At 45.0% G+C, this 22,297-nt stretch overlaps 1 protein-coding gene across 1 annotated transcript; it reads left to right on the forward strand.

Moving 5' to 3' along the window:
- The first annotated feature begins 2,899 nt into the window (after positions 1–2,899).
- Positions 2,900–21,290, forward strand: per1b (period circadian clock 1b). The gene is made up of 21 exons (XM_072376660.1): positions 2,900–3,068; positions 8,214–8,419; positions 8,548–9,068; positions 9,433–9,686; positions 9,786–9,907; positions 9,998–10,199; positions 10,280–10,474; positions 11,356–11,434; positions 11,825–11,931; positions 13,269–13,422; positions 13,744–14,020; positions 14,336–14,444; positions 14,565–14,727; positions 14,808–14,914; positions 15,105–15,251; positions 16,413–16,769; positions 16,969–17,750; positions 17,856–18,048; positions 19,229–19,436; positions 19,579–19,729; positions 19,827–21,290. Exons 3-21 carry the CDS (start codon positions 8,677–8,679, stop codon positions 20,094–20,096), a joined length of 4,269 nt encoding a protein of 1,422 aa, XP_072232761.1. The 5' UTR covers positions 2,900–3,068; positions 8,214–8,419; positions 8,548–8,676; the 3' UTR covers positions 20,097–21,290.
- The last annotated feature ends 1,007 nt before the right edge of the window (positions 21,291–22,297 follow it).

Raw genomic sequence — 22,297 nt, forward strand, 5'->3', positions numbered from 1 at the left:
TTCAGTTTCATTCCATCTGTTGCTAAAAGAAAAAGCAGAAGTCTCCAGTTGAAGAAGATCATTGTGTCTAAGAAGCTCAAAGCCACACTTGGCACCGACGATAAGTCGCCTGAAATCTGATCATTTAGTAACTGGTGGCTTTTTTCAGCAGATCTATTTACATACATGCACAGGCCTCATTCAGATTAGAGTAAGTTAAGTGAGTTTGTTTCTGTTGGGTAGTTTTACAATTTGCTTTCTATTATCCTTGTTTAAAAAAACTAGTCAGAGTTTTGTGCTCGCAGAGGCAACAAGTCCAGGAGGGAAGCCCGGACTTCCCTCTACCCAGAAACACTCTCCAGCTCCTCCTGGGGAGCCCAGATCCACCCCGTTCTTCAGCCTGGAGGAGATGGAAAGCATCGTACGCTGACAAACAGGAGCCTCAGTTTACCTGCCGTTCCATAAAAGATCTGCAGCTCTGTGCACGTCCTAAAAGCTCAACACCAGGGCCTGTAAAAAAGAGACATGTAGCTACATGCATTTACTCTGTTTGTTTTCAAAGGGACAAACAGCTCACAGATGAACAGAAATGAGTCATTCTGGATGGGAGAACAAATCCTGGTCAGCAGCTCTGATAACGTGCCGTTATAATCTTTAATCAGTCAGTAAATGTTGTGTTACTTCCTCGTTTGATTAGCTGTGGATGCCTGTTGATGCGGTGAGAGTTGAGATCATGTTAAAGAAAGAAGCATATTAGGTGTTATATAACCAGAACAGGCACAACGTGTCCCCCCCCCCCTCCTTTGTGTTCTTTGAATAATAAACTAGAGAGTGTTTTTCTTCTTTGCTCTCTGTCACAGACTGGACTGTACCACCTGCACGACTGACACAGGTTGAGCACCATTCAAAGCTTTAAATATGCACGGAATAATAAACCAAACAGAGATCAGTGAAAGGAGAAAACAAACCCTTAGCGCTGCTACAGTCCTACACTCGTGAGAGCACTAAACGTACAGATAATTAACCACAGAGCAGCCTCACCCCTCCACTCCAACTTAAAGGGGGGCTCTCACTTGGCCCTCAGTAATGAATCACACCTGTTTTCACTGTCACTGAATAGCGGCCGACCTTTAGAGACTTGACAAAGAGGAAAAAAGTCAGATTATCATCTAAAATAATTCTGAGAATCGCAGAAACTACACAAAGTGTTTGTTTTGAATTGAACACAACCCTACTGTGGTTGTCTCCTTTTTAAATTTCCCCTCCTGATGCATTAATTTCACGCCACGCTGCCCCCTACTGGACACATTTTTATAGCTATAAATACAGTGGTTGAATACGCCTTATGAATACTTTAACTTCTTGTTTTTACATGATGTTCCTCGGATATGTAGAACATTTGGTGCTTCATTTCCTCTCGATCGTGCAGAAGAGCAAAAACAAGAACCTCTTAGTAGCCCTTTGTCAGTATAAACGTGCAGCGTTCAGCCAGTAAAATGCTGTAAATTAAACTTATTAAAGCAATATTTCACGCGTTTTCGTCTCATTTCGCGGTACAATACACGCACTCCTGCAGCTCCCGGCGGCTCATAGCCCTACTGACATTTCCAGCACATGATCTCATGCGTGCTGTGTGCAAGTTTTCACCCACCAGATGTGAGGAAGGCCAAGTGAACCACTGACTGTGGGGAAAAAAAGTGGAGCAGGGTTTGTTTGATCGGCCTATTTATTGGAAAGTGCTTGTGTTTTCACAAAATGTATATGTCAGTTGTATTACTTAATTACTATCTGCATTTAAAGCACGTTTAACCTCGATTTCTATCGAGGTTAAAACGCTAATGAACGTACTTTACGGACAGGTTGTTGTGTCGCAATTATGGCCGCGTGTTGATCATGTCTATGCCGTTTAAAACATTTTGTTTAAATCATTACATGCTGCTGTTATAAATTAACATCGCATGAATGTTTATTTACAGACAGGGACATGTCCAACATCTACTCTGTTTATCGCAACTCGACAACCACCCAGCAGTCCGCGTGCCTTCAGAAGGGGGCAAGGAAAGCACATGACGTCACCGTGCTGAAGCACGTTGACTTGAGCATGCAGGAGCTTTACCACAGCCGTAAGTACGGAGCAAACGCGCAGCACAAACCAGAGCGAGGAAAAGTAATGTTGATAATATTTAAACCAATCAAATGCATAAATAAAAAAGCATGAATAACTCAAGATTATATTAGAACATTCTTCTAAATGTTCAAAAATGTGGTCAAAGTGTGGACAGATTGTGAAGTGTGTACAATATACTGTATACTATAAAATATATTTTTATTCAAATAGATTATCTTTTTAAAAAAGATTTATCAGATTAAGCTGATAAGAGGAATTATGTTTATTTAATTTATTAAAGGCAAATTGTTAACTTTCATGTAGAGTGTATATTTCCTCCATCTTTCTCAATCTTGTAATTATTATTATTGAACGGTGCAACGAAAACAGCCAAAAATATATATTCTCCAGAGCAGCCATCAGTCGTTAAGGTTAGTTTTTTATCCTTCTTCTTCTGTTTACAACTTTGTTTCGTCAGAATAAATAATCCCAATGAAAGGGAGCTGCTATTTTAACCAAACAGATAGCTCTCTAAGTGTATTTGCGGTGTTATTTCCTGTATTACGGTGAAGTGGAGGACGCGGCGTGTGCAAAGCGGGCTACGCCCTCTCGTGTTTTGATCCGTTTGGAAAAGAACTCAGGACCAGTCACTCTGCAACGTGACTATTGAGCCCCGTGCAGCTAACCCCGCCCATCGCGACCAATCAAAATCTAAGCGGGCGGGTCGTGGGCGTGGTCTTGACTTCGCCTTGTCCAATCACGGTGGCGGATTCAACATCACTTGCCAGTCCATGCACAAGCACGTGTGGCCATGCGTGTAAACTTCAGTTGGGGAACGGACTAGGATTGTATGGAAGGCAATACTGAAGTCTAAGCAAATGCGATCGTTGCTATCAGGATTTTAAGCTGTTTCTTCGTAAAATTTTGATTTCCTCACGGTGGAAAACAAGATAAGCTGCTGTTGTAGTGAAGTCTATCTAAGGTAGGTTTGTCGACTTAGTGAAATTATCGTGTCTGTTACTTAGCAGTTATCATGTTAACTTGTACTCTGTGCCATTATCGCTCCAAATTCTAGACTAAACATTATCAAACTAAACGATGTATTTTAAAATGGAATATGTCCTGGTTTAAGTGTCTTTGCTGTTCTGATGTTTGTGTTGTAGACGTTGCACAATGTGGTGCCAGAACTGCGAAATGCCCCCACCCCCACACCGCGTTAGATTGATACAGATCAGTGTTTTGGTGTCAGTTTTGCTGACGTTTATTCACGATCCCGGTCACAGATTGTTGTGACATCCAAGTCATGTATGATCTTTGTCAGCGACCCATATCTAAGGTGTGCAGCCCCCTTCTGGGACATTAAGACAGTGCACGCTTTTTATTACCTGTGGGGTTTTGATCAGGGAGTCTTGGACTGAGATTTAGCATTAACTTTGAATTATTTTTTTGTGGAGGATTTATTCAGTACGACCAATCCATCGAAGCAACAGCAGATGTTTCAATTATGCTTGTTATAATCCATAAGAACCCTCCGGACATTTTTGACAGTTTGATGGTTACCGTGTGTGCTGCAGCGGGTCTTCGTGGCTTTATTACAGCTCTGTTAATCACACTTAAAAGAATTTCTGATATGATTTCTTGAGGATCACATCACCTGAAGCACACATCGTATACTTGCTGCGCCATTTGTTTATGGATAAAGTTGCACGTACTTGCAGTGTACTATGAACAAGTGAATGCAAAGCTGCTTTATGTGTGCGGTCTGATCTGAAAAATGATAATTGAAAGATGTTGCTAGGGTCCATGAATTGCACTTTCTGTCATTTGCATTGGACATCATGCACAAAATACGTGCCAGCAATGTTTCTGCTTTGGGTTCCTCCAGCCATCTTTGTTCCGTGCGTCTTTACGCAAACGTGGAGTGGCCACTTGACTATCCCTCTCATCTCCACCCTCATTTTGTGAGATGTTCAAAGTCTAGTTGCAGCAACAGCCTATGTGCAGGCCTCTCATAGCCTTGAAAAGCTGTGAGTAATAAACAATATGGCACACTGTTTTACCTGCAAACTACTTCATTTTCAACCAACTGAGTGTGCAAAAGAGCTGCACATAAATGTAGAACTCCTTCATCCAATAATCTGTTTAATGGAGATCTTTGAGTGGGCACCTCAGAGATGAGTCCTCAAGTTGATGCATAAACAAGTCAAAGTTGTCAGTTTTCACGCCGTTGAGCAGCAGGGTGACAGTAGAGATGATGTTCTGCATATCTGAACAGTTTGAGCACGTGTTTGTCGGGTAGTGACATGTGGAGTAAAACAGACAGTCAGTAGTTTCTCCTCACTCTGATAACATCAAAGTGAGAAGCAGAGGTTCAGCACCGAAGCTTAGAGCTGACGCAGAGGAACAGCACCACGGTTTCCGTTTGGAGCTTCCATTGGTCATAAAGTCATTTTCTAATGAACTTCTGTTGCCTGTGGGTGTAAGACTGAGATGGGCTGGTGTTTCGGGGACAAAAGTTTGTGGGATTGTGTCTGTCCTCCATGTTCTCAATAAACTCAAAACAATCCGGAAACCTTATCAGAGGCTGCCAGGAAGCGACTCTGGTTTCTCTGAAAGTGTCAGAGGTGGTTTGGTTTCTGTTGTGTTTGCAACTTTGATTTTAGAGCTTCAGTGTTGACAGCTGGAGTTGTTACAGGGAAACAAATGTGAAACAAATCCATGTTAGCAGTGTAAGAGATAATGATCATGTAATTCACACCAGAAACTTTATATTTAATGTGGAACAGCGATACTAATGTTGTTTGTATCTGGTTTGATAGTCGAGGCTTTTTTAAGGACCGTTATCACCGCTGGCAACCTTCTCGGCTCCTTTGGAGGTCATAAAAAATGTTTTTCGAGCACAACAAGGACGGCTTAATCAAAAATAAGAAAGGACACGCTTTAGTTTCTGTTAAACAAGCTTCTGTTTACTTCATAAGTTGCAAAGGTTGGTGGTGGGATTAATTTAGCTAAAAAAATAATCACAAAAAAGAACTATTATATTATCTTAAATTTACACAAAAATCCTCAAGCATTCAGTTTGTTGTGGTGGCACATGAGGTCCATTATAAAGAAAGAAATCTAGCTATTTTAATGTTGTCTTAGCAGCTGAGGATTAACTGAAGATGATTCATACACAGTTTCCACTTGCTTGACAAATGCGCTTACTTGACATTGCAGGTACTGCACATGTAGCGCTGCATGACATTTAGGCCTTTTTGTGGTTGGTTTATAGGCGAGATGCTCATCATGCAGTCATTTAACAGGCTGGAGGATGACAGACCTGTCTACTTTCTTAGTTAATCAGATAGAGTTCAAACTAAGGAAAGAATGATGTACATAGAGCAGTAATCAGCAGATCTTCTGACTTTTTTTACACCCACTTCTACTCATTTATTAGCATTGTTGTGTTTTTAACAAAGCTTTAGCTGTTTGTGCAGATTAATTTATCTCTGTGAGATTAATGAGAGCAGCTGATCTGTTTTACTCATGCGGTGGAAAACAGTTCGGTGTCATTGAGCACTGACCGTGAATCAGCTCTCTGTGTTATACATGTTACTGGCTCAGCTGGAGGCGGAGCTGGGATCAGTGTGTGTGTGTGTGTGTGGGGGGGGGGGGGGGGGGTGCACGGCGCGCTCTGCCATTGGTCCAGCAAGCCGACCAATCAGCGGCCGCTGAGGCTCGCGGAAAACACCGCCGCGGACACGTGCGGTATGTGTACAAGAGGTAAAAGCTTGACTACAGCATCCGTGCGAGCGGCTCTCGGTATTTTGGCGACGTCCAGCGGTGAAGCGCGGCTGCCTCGGAGGCGCGGACAGGTGAGGATTGTGCGCTTGACTCGTGCACGCGTGTCGTGGTTAGGGGCGTCGGGATGGATGTGGAAGTTCACACATGTTCAGGCACGGAGCCACACCTTCCGCAGAGTGCTGCTGCAGGGAAGTGCCTCATGTCGCGCTGAGGCCGCTTCAGGTGATCGTCGCCGGGTACGAGCAGATTTTACATGCCACTAAAGTCACGTCCGCTCGGTCTATTTATGCAGATAGCTGATATGTTGGGAGGTTTCTTCTTTTATCCTGACTTCCTATGATCTATGAGATTACCTTTGCAATATGCACAAAGCATATCACACATGGTTAAGGAATAATAGTATCATTACTGGGTAACTGTGTCCAAGGCCTTTAATTATCTGTGTCTTGGTTTAGTCTAAACATCTTTCCAACGCCCCTCCCCTCTATCTCATCCAAAACTTTATAGTTTACTTTAACAGAAATGTGTTAATTTATCATGTCTGAGGAGGTGCAAGCACTGCAACTCAGTGCTTATGCTGTTTATTCAAATGTTAAAGATAACACAGAGTGATGATCATCATGTCGTGCAAATAATCTGCTGGAATAATCAGTTAAATACACATTGATTAGGACAGTGTATCTACAGTCTGTGCGTAGCCTGGCAGATACTGTTTTTGTATCGGATTAAATATCAAAGCTCATCCAACTTCAAGTGGACGCTGTGACGCCATGTGGCTTTGTTCAGCTCAGCAATGGCTCCTGCAGCTTGTTAACTTTTGGCTTTTGTCCAAACTCCAAAAAGAGTCAATCTGCAGCGATTTCTACAGAGCAGCTTTGAATTCAAAGCAGTCGCACGCTGTGGGCACCAACGATGCTGCAGTTTCTTTTCCGATTGTGCTAAATGGAGTAAAATCTGCACTGAAACACGCAACGCGACCTCAAATCCATCCGTGGCGCCGGCATCAGTCGAAGAAGAGAGGACCGAGGTTTGGACCGAGCTCTATTTTCCCAAGATGCATTTCTGCAGGATTCACCTGGTGATTTCTAAATTTGAGTTTTGACCGAGGATGAAGCTCCAGCAGCTTTTGCCATCTTAGCCAGTCAGGATGCCTCGTTCCAGTGTGTATTCCTTCCCACGCCAAGATGGACTCCAACTTGCATAATCAGAGGCTGGTTTCACAGAGTGCATTTCCTGTGAATAATTGGAGAGAGTGGGAGGCATAGTGGATCAGTGATTTGCTGTGTTGTTACAGTGAAGAGCTCAGGCCTGATGTGGTGGTCGCTGCGATGGGGAGTCTGTTTGTTCCAATCTGACCTTTAACCGAGTATTTCACCCTCGACTGGCTGCATCAGGGATTCACCTCGCTGGGATGATTTTTTTAGTAGCCCCAGCACATCCCCCCCCCCCCCCCGTCTTACATCTTCTGCTATCACCTGTGGAAGTGTGCGTCACCCGTCTGATCAAACATAAGGCCTGTTAGCGCTGTATTTTGAGTTTGCCTTAAGTTGAAGTTATTTGGGAGTTAAAGTCGTCATCAGCTGTCCGCACCGGTTACCTCCTCTGTCCTGAGCAGGCAGCTGCTCTCAACCCATCCACGCCTGTCTTGGTCTTTGCGTCAGATAGTAAGCGTTTCTGTCTGAGCTGCCGGTGCAGCAACACAGTTAAACCTGTCCTGAACAGACTCTGCAGCCAAGCATCACTGCACCCCTGTCAGAGGCGGGCAAAGGGACCTATGGGGCAGCCAGGTGTATAAAATTAATTGGATTGACGACTTAATTGTTGCCCGCGTCGTCTCGCGGTTGCGTCTTTAGGTATTAAAAGATTATAAAGCGTGTCATCCTGGCCTAGAAAATAATTAGCACAAGACTTTCATTTGCGTAGGTGGTGGCTATAAATGTGTTCTTGGAGCTTCTATTCACAAATAAAGCCTGATCTATCAGGCCTCTGATGTTGACCTCTGCCCCCCCCTGCTCTGATGTTTATTTTGACTGCCCTCTGGGTAAAAGGGACTGTGCTATGACGACTGATCTGTGCGATGTTGTCTTCTTTATTCAGAAGCATACGTACGTACTTGCACCTGAAGATTATTGTCATTCTGTGCCCCAGATTAGGTGTTTTTATTTCTAGATAATCTTTGTGAGCTGGGCCCTGAACAACCACACACTCTTACATGCAGCCCACACAGCACCATGTTTGAGTTTGAGTCTTTTCTAAGCTTTAGTCCTTGGTACCAATGAGACCACTGAGTATTTTCTGATCCTAACGCTGTTGCTTTTCTTCCTTTGTCTGTTCATTTCAGCTGGCCTTTAACACTTAGAGCATCACAACTCTGAGGAGGCGAGAAAACCAGAGACGAGTGGAAGGGAATGTTTTTTGCTCTCACCAAGAGCCGTTTTTCTCACTCTGCATCTCCATCTCTCGTCCCATCTGTTGGAGCACTTGTGCCAGGACTGTTTCATAACGAGACATTCATCTCGTCTGCAGCGTGTTGAGTGACATCTGAAGGTAAAATTCAGGCCTTTCAGAGGCAGCACTTTCCTCTTTTTTGTGGTTTGTGAGATGATTACAGTCTGCACTTCAGAGGGCTTACAGGCACCGACTCATAAAAGAAAAATTTCTGTTTTGTTTTTCAGGACAAACAAAGGATTTCTCTTCACTTTTTTTTAATAGCAACCAACAATGGTTCACTTGTGTTTAAATAGTAGTCCTACTTGAATTAAATTTGCTCCCATCAAGCTGTCCCAGCCTCATCCTAAACTAGTATGAGTTATGACAGCTCCACATCAACGCCCAGCAGCAGCACTCAGAGGCGAGTGTCAGGGGCTGACGAGAAAGACCAAGAAGTAGAGTCACAGGGGTTGAATCTCCAGAAGACCAGCGGCGGTCAGACCAGTGCCAATGTCTCCAATCAGGGGCAGGGCAGCGGAGCCGGAGGGTGTTCATCCCCCGACGAGGGGCCAAGGTCCAGAGGTCTGTCCGGAGACCAGAGGGGGTCTAACTCGGATGATATGGACGGGCTGTCCAGCGGGAACGACTCCGGGGAGAGGGAGAACGGCTCTTGTAGACGCCAGTCGTCACGCAGCTCCCGCAGTCAAGGCTCATCAAGCGGAAAGGACTCCGGCATGATGCTGGAAACCACAGAGAGCAACAAGAGGTAAGAAAGAATATTATATTACAAAAGAATGTTTTTAAGGTGGGTAAATTCAAATTTAGCCAACAGCAGCTCTTCAGTGGGCGAGCGTCGCCTGAACATAAGATTTTATCTTGATATCAGCAGCTGAAACTGCTTTCTGGCTCTCAGTTCTGCTCAGTAGATTCCAGGAAATGCACATAATTTCTGTATTGTGTTCCTCTGATGCGATCACGTGTAACAACCCAGTGTGAGCAGGGGCTTTCTGCACAGACAACAGGACTCTCACACTCAGAATAGAACTGAATCGGTGTCTTATTCTGGTTAAATGTGTCAGAAAGAGTGTTAGAAATTCACCAAAGCATTTTTTTTTTTACTTCTTACCCAGCTCCAACTCTCAGAGTCTGTCACCTCCCAGCGGCTCTTTGGCCTACAGCCTGCTGTCCACCAGCTCAGAGCATGACCCCCCCTCCACCTCCGGCTGCAGCAGCAACCAGTCAGCGAGGCTCCAGACGCAGAAGGAGCTAATGAAGGCCATCAAGGAGCTGAAGCTCCGCCTGCCCACTGAGCGCAAAGGCACGGGTCACTCCGGCACCCTGAGCGCGCTCAAGTACGCACTTCAGTGTGTCAGACAAGTCCGAGGTAAGGGCCTTTTGGTAGTTACCACCCGTTTATTTCTGTGTGGGACACTGCCTGTTAGCATTTTCAACACCCTGACTGAGAAACTTTAAATATTTGCAGCTAACAAAGAGTACTATCACCAGTGGAGTGTGGAGGAGTGTCACGGCTGCAGCCTGGACTTGTCTGCCTTCACCATCGAGGAGCTCGACAACATCACTTCAGAGTACACCCTCAATAACACTGTGAGTTTACACGGGTGTTCACCCGTCTCATGCTTTCTGAAACACCTCTAAAAAGGGACAGCCTTTTAACCCAAGTCGTCTCTTCTCCAGGACACATTCTCCATGGCGGTGTCATTCCTGTCGGGGAAGGTGGTGTACGTATCACCACAGGGTTCATCCCTGCTGCGCTGCAAGCCCGAGTGTCTCCAGGGAACGATGTTCTCTGAGCTTTTGGCTCCACAAGACGTCAGCACTTTCTACAGCGGCACAGCGCCCTGCCGCCTGCCCGCCTGGGCCTCCTGCATTGGCTCAGGTGAGCTTTTACTTTCTAAAATGAGGTGAAGAACTTCAGGGGCGTACTTCCTGTACTGACCCACTCTTCCCTCCCCTCAGCCCCTCCTCCCGTTGACTGCACTCAAGAGAAGTCCATGTTTTGTCGGCTCAGCGCCGACCGGGCTCGGGGCGGCGAGATTCGCTACTACCCGTTTCGCCTCACGCCATACCAGCTCACCCTCAGAGACTCGGACGCTGCAGAGCCACAGCCCTGCTGCCTGCTCATCGCAGAGAGGGTCCACTCCGGATACGAAGGTATTTGATACGTCCACGAACAAGCTAGCAGAGCATTGTTTATGTACATTTTAGTCTTTGAGCGACACATTCTGTGGCAGTTTTAGTTTATTTGACCCTTAAAAAGGTTTTTAGTTAGTTAAAATCCTCAATAAAAGCCCAGTATTTAACATTTTAATGCAGTACAAGCCCCACTCATGTCCTCATCAACAGCAGTATAATTTAGCTCGAATTAGCTTGAATTGCTAAAGATTGATTAGCACTTAGAAGTTTTGATAGCAATCTTTAAGGGGAATCGTCCATAAATTGAGCCGTTTTAACTGACTGGCATTACAGAGAGGACATCAATATTGATTGTGGTGCTCATAATGAGATTTTCTCCCTCCTGCTTTTGTTGTGCACTCACAAGTCTGCAAGATGAAAAATTTCAGGCCCACTTCCCGAATGTCGACGTGTTTTTTGCTCTTTTGGTTTGCTCGACGCAGAGCGATTTGATGTAGTTCTTGAACACGAGTGGGTGGTGGCTTTGATAGTCGCCCCTTGTTGTTCGTACAGACATGCGAGTGCAGTGAGTCATTGAAAAACAAAACCGAATTTGCAAAAGAGAACTTGAGTGAGAGCTCTAAACAGGTGCAAAGTCTGTAAACTCTGAGAAAACTGCTATTTTGGGGTTGACATGGCCTCACTTCTGACATGTAGGACAGACAGACTGCATCCCACTGATAGGGTCTGGAGCACCATATTCCTCTGAATATGGATAATACACCAAATGACTGCCAGCCCCCAGAAATGCAAATGAACCTTTACTATATCTACACAATGTCTGTTTTGTGTAACCGACCAGCCTGCAGCAGCAGAGACCTTTTCATCGTTTGCATCCGTTTCCTTTTTCCTCCCATCAGCTCCTCGTATCCCTCCTGACAAGAGGATCTTCACCACCAGTCACACTCCCAGCTGCCTCTTCCAAGAAGTTGACGAGAGGTCAGTTCCCCACCTCTGATGCCATGGTTACTGCTCTGTTGCCTTCTGGAAGCAGCGTTTTAGCTGATGAAATTATCTGAAAATGGCCTATAATAGACCTGAGTCAGCTCAGTCAGAGCCACAGTTTCTGTGGTTGTTTTGTGTGAAGAATATTTACCAATAAGAAGACGCCGGTGTTCTTTGTTGATGCCAGTGTTTCAGTAGTTTAAGTTTAGATTTAAAAGCCATATATCTGGTTTTACGTGGGGATTTCTCCTCATTTCCAGTGTCCACTGTGCACTTCTTTGGGAGAACATTCCTCTTTATCAATTCTATGAGTATTTTGTTATCACTTAGAAGTATGTAATGTATAATTATGACTGAGTGTGTGTATTTGTGGTGTGTTTTCAGGGCAGTGCCACTGTTAGGCCACCTGCCACAGGACTTGGTGGGGACCCCCATCCTGCTCTACATCCACCCAGAGGACAGGCCCATGATGGTGGCTATTCATGAGAAGAGTGAGTCTGATTAACTATGATTTCTGCTTTCATATTGTAGGAATTATAAGTCATAAATATATCATATATGTAGATTTAAAGACGTGAGGTTTGTCATCCAAACATGCCTGAACTCTTCCTGCCATAGAGGCAACTGTTGAGGTCATTTAAGTTCAATTAACTTATTGTCATGAGGTAAAACGAGCTTTGGGATAGGTCAGAAAGAGATTAATAAGTCATTATCTTTCCTTTAAGTAGGCTGTCGTCTTTGAATTGCGCCCTTTTTGCACTAAAAAACTGTGAGCAGCAGAAATTATGCCACCAATCACAGTGAATTTATTTCTAAAACATCTATCTTACACCCAGAGTAGATCATTAAGTGCAAAGAGTACAGACTGTCTTTGCTCATCAGTGATTATTGTAGCTCAAGATTATGGCGTTATGGAGGCGTTCACATGGTCCACAGTAATCTGCTGGTGTTTTATACCAGGTTTCTCTAATCAAACACGATGAAAGATTAACACACTCTTTGATATGTTAGAGATGCCTAAAGTGATCCTACGAGTGTGAAGGTTGTGTTTGGATGCAGGCATGACTGATGTCTTTTTGCTTTGGGTTGCATTCATTCACTCGTTGCTCTTTGAGCTCGCTGTACGCCCTGCTGCATCTGCGGAGTGGTTTCTGTTCATGGTTGACCCTGTTTGGGCTTCCTCTCTGTCAGCTGCCTAAAGGAAATCATTTCAGATTTCTTCTCACGCCTTCCCCACAAACCGTGGTGACGGCACTTTATGTCTCAGCCATGTGCTGTAACTGTGAAAGCTGCAGGGAGGAGAGAGCCTTACCCACAATGCCTGCTGTGGCACATGGATGTAAATCATTGCAAGTTCAGCTTGATTTGAATTATTGAGGCACGAATGAAAAGAAAATTAAAAAGAGGTCTTCAAAGGTAACATTTTGTCGTACCTTTCCAGTATCAGTACTATCGGTCAGACCTTGGTTCAAATCAGATTATTAATGATCCGGTTTCCTTTTTGTCAGGTCAGACCAACCTGACTTTTAACTGGTATTTCCTTTCTAAATCATTCTCTGAAAAACCCTAAAAACTAATGTGTGTTATCAGTATTTTCTGAAATATTCATTTCAGTCTAACTGGTGCAGACAACCCAAGTCCCATTCAAACTCAACTGGCAGTTAACGGGACTCTTTACATACATATTTATTTATTACTATTTATTTCCTGCTTGTTGTTATTATAGACTGTCTTTAGTTTTAGCTCATTAAAAGCAGGTATAAAGTGTTGGTATACAAGGTCAGCTGCCCCCATCTCCATCTCAACATGCTCCGTCTTCTCTGTTCAGTCTTTCAGTTCGCAGGGCAGCCGTTTGAGTATTCTCCCCTGCGGATGTGCGCCCGCAACGGGGAATATCTGACCATCGACACCAGCTGGTCCTCCTTCGTCAACCCCTGGAGCAGAAAGGTGGCGTTTGTCGTTGGACGTCACAAAGTCAGAACGTAAGCGTCTCTTCGTTTGTTCCTTTTTGCTGTTTGTAACACTGTCTCATAAGCACAAGCACTCGGGAACGTTAATAGTTTTTCAGTCGTTGTTTTTAGTCTTTTTATTTCAGTGGAGCGCCCTGAGTGGGAGTGAAGAGCTTGTGCATTAGTCATCAGATTCAGAGAAGTGCGATGTGCCTTTGACATTCAAGAAGTTGCAGCCACAGACATGTAGAGTGTTATAAAAATGAAATCTTTGTTCAGGCCTTGGCACAGTGTCCGATTCCTCTGCTCCCTGATGCTCAGGAGCCCTTTCTCTCCCTCTCTGTCCGTCTCCAGGAGCCCTCTGAACGAGGACGTGTTCTCCATGCCGCAAGGCTGCGAGGGTCGAGTCACCACACCCGACGTCGTCCAGCTGAGCGAGCAGATCCACCGGGTCCTGGGGCAGCCGGTGCACAGCGGCAGCTCTCAGGGCTACAGCTCGCTGGGGTCCAGCGGCTCGCGGGGCTCTCGCCGTTCCCACCAACAGCACCTCAGTGCCTCAGCCGCCTCGTCCAGCGACAGCAACGGCGCCGCGATGGAGGAAACCACCACTGCGGTGACTTTGCACAAGCCTGTGAGTCAGAGCAGTTAAAATGCATTTAGAAACAAACACAAAGAATAAACTTTGTGCAAACCTGCATCTTTTTAGTCACACAAAACATCGTAAACTCTTGTCACCTCCTAGCTTTGCCAGACTCGATTCCATGAGATTTCTCCACTAATTCAAGTTGAAAGGGTTGCAAATGCTAAAACTTTCAGAGAGTGTTTAAAATGCAGTTTGAGCTCCACAAAAGGATTATTTTTAAACTCAAAGTGGTGAAATCTAATCATGATCACATATGAGCATGAGATTGTATGTATAACTCTGTTGGATGATGTGTTTTTCCAGATGACGTTTCAGCAGATCTGCAAAGATGTTCACATGGTCAAAACCAACGGGCAGCAGGTTTTCATCGAGTCTCGCAACCGTCTGCCGGCCAGAAAAAACGCCAGCGCCGGTGAGTGTAAAAGGCAGCCGGTCACGGCCCATTGGTGTTCATCTGCATCATCAAAGTCAAAGATGGTTAACGACGATGGGAGGATAAATTATGAAATACTAATTCCTATTCTTCATTCAGGCGCAACAACCGTCAAAGCCATCAGCAATGACCCGTTCAGAGGTTTTCAGACAGCTGCCGTGACGCCTCCACCCAAAGCTCCGGTCCCAGCACCGCTCGTGCAGAAGGAGCCATGTACAGGATACTCCTACCAGCAGATCAACTGTCTGGACAGCATCATCAGGTTTGTGCACCAGCCCGTAGCCACTTGTGTCCGGCCATTTTCTCCTCATCAGTCCACTCATCCAGTGTTTATCTGCACAGGTACCTGGAGAGCTGCAACGTTCCTAATACTGTCAAAAGGAAGTGTGGCTCCTCCTCCGGCACGTCGGATGACGACAAACAGCCGGACGCCAGCAGCAACAGCAAAGGTACTTTATTATGTTGGACCAGTATGAGATACTATGGAAGTATTACTTAGAGTAATTAGAAGCAGAAGAAACATGTCTGACCATCTACTCGTACAGTCAGAAAATGTGAGCTTGTCTTGCCTGATGAGACTAATAAACCTGGTTGTTCATGTTTCTGTTTATCTGAACTGTGACGCTGATTTCTCTCCAGGTGGTTCAGTAAACCTTGTAGGTGAACCACCTCCTCTGCCTCCTCTGACCATGGCCACGAAGGCAGAGAGTGTAGCCTCAGTTACGTCTCAGTGTAGCTTCAGCAGCACCATCGTCCATGTAGGAGACAAGAAACCTCCCGAGTCAGGTGGGCACCGTCAACACTCACACTCTCTGCAGGTCCTCGATGGAAAATTGCCAAGATCCATGAAGTTCTATTTTTGTTTTTAGCATATTTCAACTAACAAAATCTTTTTTTCCTCAGTGGAAGTCAGAAAAAAACATTATGTACTTCAAAAGAATGATCTTTTATTAACGTATTGCCTCATGGTCGCAGGTAAAACTCACTTAGACCTCCAATTCTCAGCTTTTCCTGGAACTTTCAAGAGTTTTTTTTTTGTTTGCAGTTTCTTGAGGTTTTGTTTTACCCAAACAGATTTTCTACAGTTTTCATTTAAGTTTGTGTCTTTCTAAAGCTGGATTATGTCACTTTTGGTGGCTTGAACATGCTGGAGCATCTTGTAGCAATAACACAAGCAAAGAAGAATCTTGAACTCTGTCTGCTGGTGTCTGTGTTTATCCTTGAAAGTCTTGCATAGCCAGCCTGTCTCCAAAGTCTGGCTGCACCTTTCTAACATTAGAATGACGGTGCCCTTGTAAAATGGCATAGAGGAGGAAATTGTTTTGGCTCAAACAACGAGCAAACATGCAAGAACATCCATGTAAGCAATGTTTTGTACATCTGTACATCCATTCAGCAGAAGAACCAGACAGAATCGGGCTGCCGCCTTGTTACAGGATCTAAATCTTTTAAGAGGTGGTAGTTTCCCAAAGCAAAGGTAAATTGGAAAACTATAGGACACACAAAGTGGAAGGGTACGCGAAGATTGGCTAACATTGTGCTAAATCTTATGAGGAAACAGCAACCAGGTCTATGGAAAGTACTAAACAAGTGACTTGGCTAAAAGAATAAACAACAAAAAGGTACTTTATCTACCAGAAGTATGCGGAAAAAACTCAACTAGATCAGTATCTGTATAACTGTGAACTACAAATGATGCAATTTAACATGCCAGTCATGCAAAAGAGTTGTTTGATATTCACTGTTGGTTTAAACTGTTTATGTTTCCAGTCTCATCTCATTCAGGAAATAACTGTTTAATCTTCATCTACAATAATCAAACTGTTGAATTGTCACCTTTTGAACATTTTGAGATTTATTTAGCATTGATTTGTAATAACTTCAATTCTAAAAATCCTTTTTTCTTTTGTCTTCATGACACTCCCTCATCTTCCTCCCCTGTCACAGACATCATCATGGAAGAGGCACCGACCACTCCTACCTTGGCTCCTCCCCTTACTGCCACCCCTCCCACCATCGCCACCCTGACTCGTCCTATGGGCGGTTCAATGCGTCCCGCTAACGTCGCCATCGCCCATTCTCTTTCTCCTCCGCCACCTCCTCAACCTCAGCCAGAGAGAGACAGCCGGAGGAGTGGAGGCGGAGGGGGCCGGCTGGGTCTTACCAAGGAGGTGCTGTCCGCCCACACCCAGCAGGAGGAGCAGGCGTTCCTCGACCGCTTCAAGGACCTCAGCAAGCTGCGCGTTTTCGATCAGACGGCGTCTTCGACTGTGCGCTACCACACCCCAGCTGCTCTGTCACGAGGTAGACACACACACACATAAACACTGCTCATTTATGAAGACAAAGGCTAAGCTTGAGGAAATACTTTCAAGGGAATGAAAGTTCAAACCGTGAGAGACGGTGTGGGAAAATGAAGGGAGTGTAGTTTGAAGTAGACCCGTTTGGGAAATTCTTGATGTTGAGCAACATAATTAATGCAGTGTTCCCCTTGCTTTCCCAGGAGTGCGTTGCTCTCGTGACTACCCAGCAGCAGGGGGCAGCACCAGTCACCGGTGGGGTCCTAGCGGTAAGAGACTCAGACAACACGAGTCGTCTGACCAGCGCAGCTCTCTGGGCCTGCCTGGGAGTCACCAGGACCTCAGAACCAGCACAGATCCCATGCCTTTCAGCATGCCCCTCGCAGCTCCCACAACCTCCTCCTCCTGGCCCTCTCTGGGCTCCCAGGCTAGCAATCCCTCCGCCCCTTTTGCCTCCGGTATGCTTCCAATCTACCCCGTCTACCCACAGCTCACGCAGCCCTTACCCGTCCATGACCCGTCACGTTTCCCCCCTACCCAGATGGTACCTCCCATAATGGCCCTCGTTCTGCCCAACTACATGTTCCCCCAGATTGGAGCACCCATGTCTCAACAGGGTGCCCCAGCAGGGCACTTCTACAACCCCAACTACAGTTACCCCGGGGCCCCCACAGTCCCTGTCCCAAATGTTCCCAACCCAGTGCCCATGCAGGGCACCTGCACCCAGTCCCGCAGCAGCACCCCCCTGTCCTGCACTCAGACGCCTGCTGACCGTGACGGTGCCGAGTCCCCCCTCTTCCAGTCCCGCTGCTCCTCCCCTCTCAACTTGCTGCAACTGGAGGAGTCACCGATCAACCGGCTGGAGGTGGCCACAGCTCTAGCGATATCACAGCAAGCCACGCCCTCTGTGCAGGGCGGTGCAGCGGGGGGGCAGAGCTCAGCCAATCAGAGGAGCTCTGATGATGCCTCAAAGGAGAATGAGAATGTAAGAACTCCAGAGCGGTTGTTCACTCATTTAATTTAAAATGCGTCTTAATTTTATCAAGTATTTCGTAAATTTACAAGTTTGTTGTTTATTTTTCCCTGTTAGGGTGAAACTAACGAGTCCAACCAAGATGCCATGTCCACCTCAAGCGACCTGCTGGATCTGCTGCTGCAGGAAGACTCCCGCTCAGGCACCGGCTCGGCCGCCTCCGGTTCAGGCTCCTCAGGCACAAGGTCCCTGGGCTCGGGCTCCGGCTCCGGCTCCAATGGCTGCAGCTCCTCTGGCACCAGCGGAACAAGTCAGTACATAAGTGTTTTTTATTCACTCACATCCTAAAAGACAGACTTAGATATCGTATGAAATGTTCTTTAGTTCAGTGATCACTCAGAGCCATTTTCGGCATTAAGAGTTAGTTATTTTAGTTGTATGATCGATGTGAAGCCTTTAAAGTGATGATTGAGCCCAGCAATACAAAAATGTTGGTTTTTAATATGATAAAGTTTTAAATTAGTAGCAAAAACTGCAACACAGTGGTCGGTGAACAGTTTCTTAGTTGTTTTTACTAAAAGCATCAATTCCGATAGTCATTTACAAGCTTTTTCATGTCTCCACTGGGATTTTGGATCCACTGCTGTCTGAGAGCAACTTATCTGCCGACTGCTTGATGTTTTTTCTCCTAAACGTCGATATTTTTTCTCATATTACAGTCAGACCTGTTGACTTCAACACAAAACAGAAATAGAATAACGTTTCAGTCGCTTTACTTAACTGAATATGTGAGGAAGTCTGTAGAGAAAACTGTGGCAGCACCGGACCTTCCAACAAGATAATGATCGAAAAACATCCAGAAAATGAGAAAACGAGACGCTCCTTCTGTTTAAGCCCAGAGCAAAGGGATCATTGCAGAAGATGAGTGGTCTAAAGTCCCAGAGGAGGCTCGCAGAAAGCTTTATTAAGAGTCATTTGATAATTAAAGCTTTTTTAAAATCACTAAGACAGGGTATTTGTCATAAAGATTTTTGGGGAAAAGCCATAGAAATAGTTAAATTTTATTATAAACGCAGGTTAAATGAATGTTTAGTTTTTATGAACAGATCTTGCAAGATGTCCTACCATCATTTGACTCTTAATCCCATTTCCAGTCAAAAGAACAATCACTACAACTCTTAAGTTAGTATGAATGGGTTTGGGCTTAACTGTACATTGTTTATTAGATCACCTTCAAACATTTCGCATTATTCAACCAGGAAGTAGAGAAACTTTTACATGGTTAGCTGCCATAGCGACTCTGCTTGTGCTTACTTAAATGTGAAATGATTTAAGTCGATTTCAAGGATCACAAATGGAAACATCTTCTTTTCTGTGATTACTTAACAAGTATGTTTAAGACTGCAACCTCTAAAACTGACTCTGCGAACACAACCACTTGACATGTCTGCCCACAACTAAAGGAGAGCTTTGACCTCTTGTGCATTCAGGCGGCAGCCACACCAGCAAGTACTTTGGAAGCATCGACTCTTCGGAGAACGACCACTCCCGTAAGCAGCCAGCAGGGGGCAGCAGCAGCAGCGGCGGAGGAGACGGCAGGGAGGAGCAGTTCATCAAGTGTGTCCTGCAGGACCCCATCTGGCTGCTGATGGCCAACACCGACGACAAGGTCATGATGACGTATCAGCTGCCCGTCAGGTGAGATGTGACCTGTGGCTGTAACTTGTGATTTATTTCAAGCTCTAACCGTCAGAAGAAGAGAAACATAAACCAAGATTTAAAAAAGTAGTTAATGTAATGTGTGTTTTAACACTGAGCCTCTCCTGTGTGTGAATATCAGGGACATGGAGACGGTGCTGCGGGAGGATCGTGAGGCCTTGAGGAACTTGCAGAAACATCAGCCTCGCTTCACAGATGAGCAGAAGAAGGAGCTGAGTCAGGTTCATCCCTGGATCCGCACAGGGCGCCTGCCCCGTGCCATCAACATCTCTGTAAGCTCTGCCGCTCAACCCCGTGCCACGTTTGTAGAAGCGTAATGCATCGGTGCGCAGAAGTAACCGTGATTCGTCCCCTTCTGTTTGCTTTCAGGGCTGCGCAGGCTGCAAGTGTCCCCCGCCCTTGTCTCCTGTTGCCCCATTTGACGTGGAAATCCATGAGATGGAGCTCTGCACTGTGCTGAAGGCTCAGGAGGAGAGCGTCAGCAAGGCCAGGAAAAATCTCACAGAGACCGCGATGGATGAAGCTCAGCCAGAAGATGAAGGCGAGGAGGAAACCAAAACGCAAGACGGCAACCACGACATGACGACAGAGGAGCCGAATGCGGCCTCAGAGGCTGTGTGCGAAAAGGCGGCGACTTGAACGCCGGAAAAAGAGCCTCTTGTGTTTACCACAACCTTTCTGGTGATGCGCAGAATAATGTGCACCTTCCAGGACTTTCTGCGTTAGTGACACAGTGCGAGGGAAAACCAGCTCTGTGGGGACATTAAGGTGCATATTAATCCAGACAACTGCCATTTATTGTTGGACAGGTCAGACAGGACGGTTGAATCGTCCGGCTTCGGCTACAACACCTCAGGCGAGGTGTGGGACTGTGTATGAACGCATCAGGCGGTTACCACTCTTTTTTTAGAGTGAATTGGTTATTTTTCCCCATCTTTTTGCTGTTCTTTTCGGCATATTTATTTTAACTGTAAAGTAATCGGAGAGGACTGAGGTGAATGTGTTACAAAAGATGGCACTTTTGGCCCTGAGGTTTCCATCTCTTCTGGTCAGGGTCCAGCTCATCTGTGACTGTTCTTTATAACGAATGTTTCGGGGATCCGTTTCACAGTGAAATCATGTAAAAAAGTTTTTTTTAAAAAGGGTTTTTTTTTTTTGTAAAAAAAAAAAAACTTGTTGTAAATAACTGAAGAAGCTACTTTGATTTAACTGAGCAAGTGTACAGTGGGAAACAAGTAATTTTATAAACATTGTGTATATTTTTGTACTTGAATCCCCTACAGATGGATGAAGGAGAAATGCCCAAAAAGTCTGTAAAAAGTGAAAAGAAAAGAAATCTTATTTGTTGTGAATTTGCTAAATTAAATTGTTTAAGGAAAACAATCAGACGGCACTCGCTAGACAGTGTTTTGGCACAGCTTTACGTGGCGTTTGTGGCATCACTAAGAGACAGATCCACTCTTTAAACGTCTCTTTTTAGTTTGAGCATTAACGTTGACAACAACAAGCTGAACAGACACTATTCTCCAAATGTTCAGCTCCCTGGGCAGCCATGACACTTTCAGAGGACGTAGAGCGTCTGTGTTGCCAGCGCTCGCCCGTGGTGGCTTTTGAAAGAGGTGGTTGCTACTCTTCAAAAGGTCCTGAGAGATGGGATAGTGTTGCCCATCTTCTCTTTACCTCCGTCACTTTTTCTCTTCCTCTCTGTGGCACTGTTCTGGTCATGTGATATCCTATGCTTCGTGGCGTCAGTGGCGTCTGCGACAGTTTAATATTTTTGTGAAGTTATTTGTACAAAAAGATGACAATAAAATGAGTTGAAATGCCTTTAAATGGGAAGCCTGATTTGTGTTTTTTGTTTCTTCTCCAGCACAGTTAGATTTATACAGCTCCTTGCAGTTTATTTTTGTCTGTGGGTGTTTTGCAGCAGTTGGCCAGGGTACACAGAAGCGTCCAGAACGAACTGGATCAGCCGGGAGCAGACCAGGGCAGCTGCTTTCCTACCCAACCACAGTCTCCTTCTATTCAAATGTGGTTTCAACCCTAAGTGGTCACCGCAGCTTAAAAAAGATAAAGGCATGTTCTCGTATAGACAAACACAAAGTGGCAAATTTTACTTCACAGCACATGATGATTACAGTAAAGATCATAATGCATGTGGCCCATGTTATGAGCCAGCTGATGTTAATAAACACAAATCTTAAAGTCATATGAATCCAAATCTATTTTTACAATCATGATGAATGTTTATGTGCCAAAACAAAGAATATTTTTAACAATTTACCATGTCAACTCTTCAGCCACTACTTTAAGATTCCTGTCCGATTACTATTTTCGTCTGTGCATTTTTCATTCTTTCCTACACTTATATTCCCACCTCTGAATTCCTTGTAAAGGATTTTAATCTTAGTCACTTAAATTGTGCTTGTGGCCCAGGCAGCTTTCAAAACAAGTCTCCAGCAGTGTTTGCATCAGCCCTGAAGGGCACTTGGGCACTGCCGTACTTTAACGAAAATCTAACGTCAGCATGCTAACATTTTTACAGCGACAAAGCTAACAAGTAGCGGCTAATTAGCGTGCACGGCACACACGAAGTTCTTATGAAGTGGAATATCTTTAATTTTATAGTATTAACCAAGGTATTGTCAAATAAACAAAAAGCACTTTAATTAACCGACAGTTTAATGATAAATGTAAGCGTTTCTACAGAAAATGCGAAGCTGACGTCACACTACTGTTAGTTTAGACGCCATATTTCATGCCTCCTTGCTGAGGCCGAGGCTGTTTTTTTTATATGCAGCCATCCTTCAAGCTACCTTCAGGTTTATGTTTTGTGTACT

This window comes from Leuresthes tenuis, unplaced genomic scaffold (assembly GCF_036924035.1).
Source record: "Leuresthes tenuis unplaced genomic scaffold, fLeuTen1.0.hap1 SCAF_22, whole genome shotgun sequence".
Taxonomy (NCBI): Eukaryota; Metazoa; Chordata; class Actinopteri; order Atheriniformes; family Atherinopsidae; genus Leuresthes; species Leuresthes tenuis.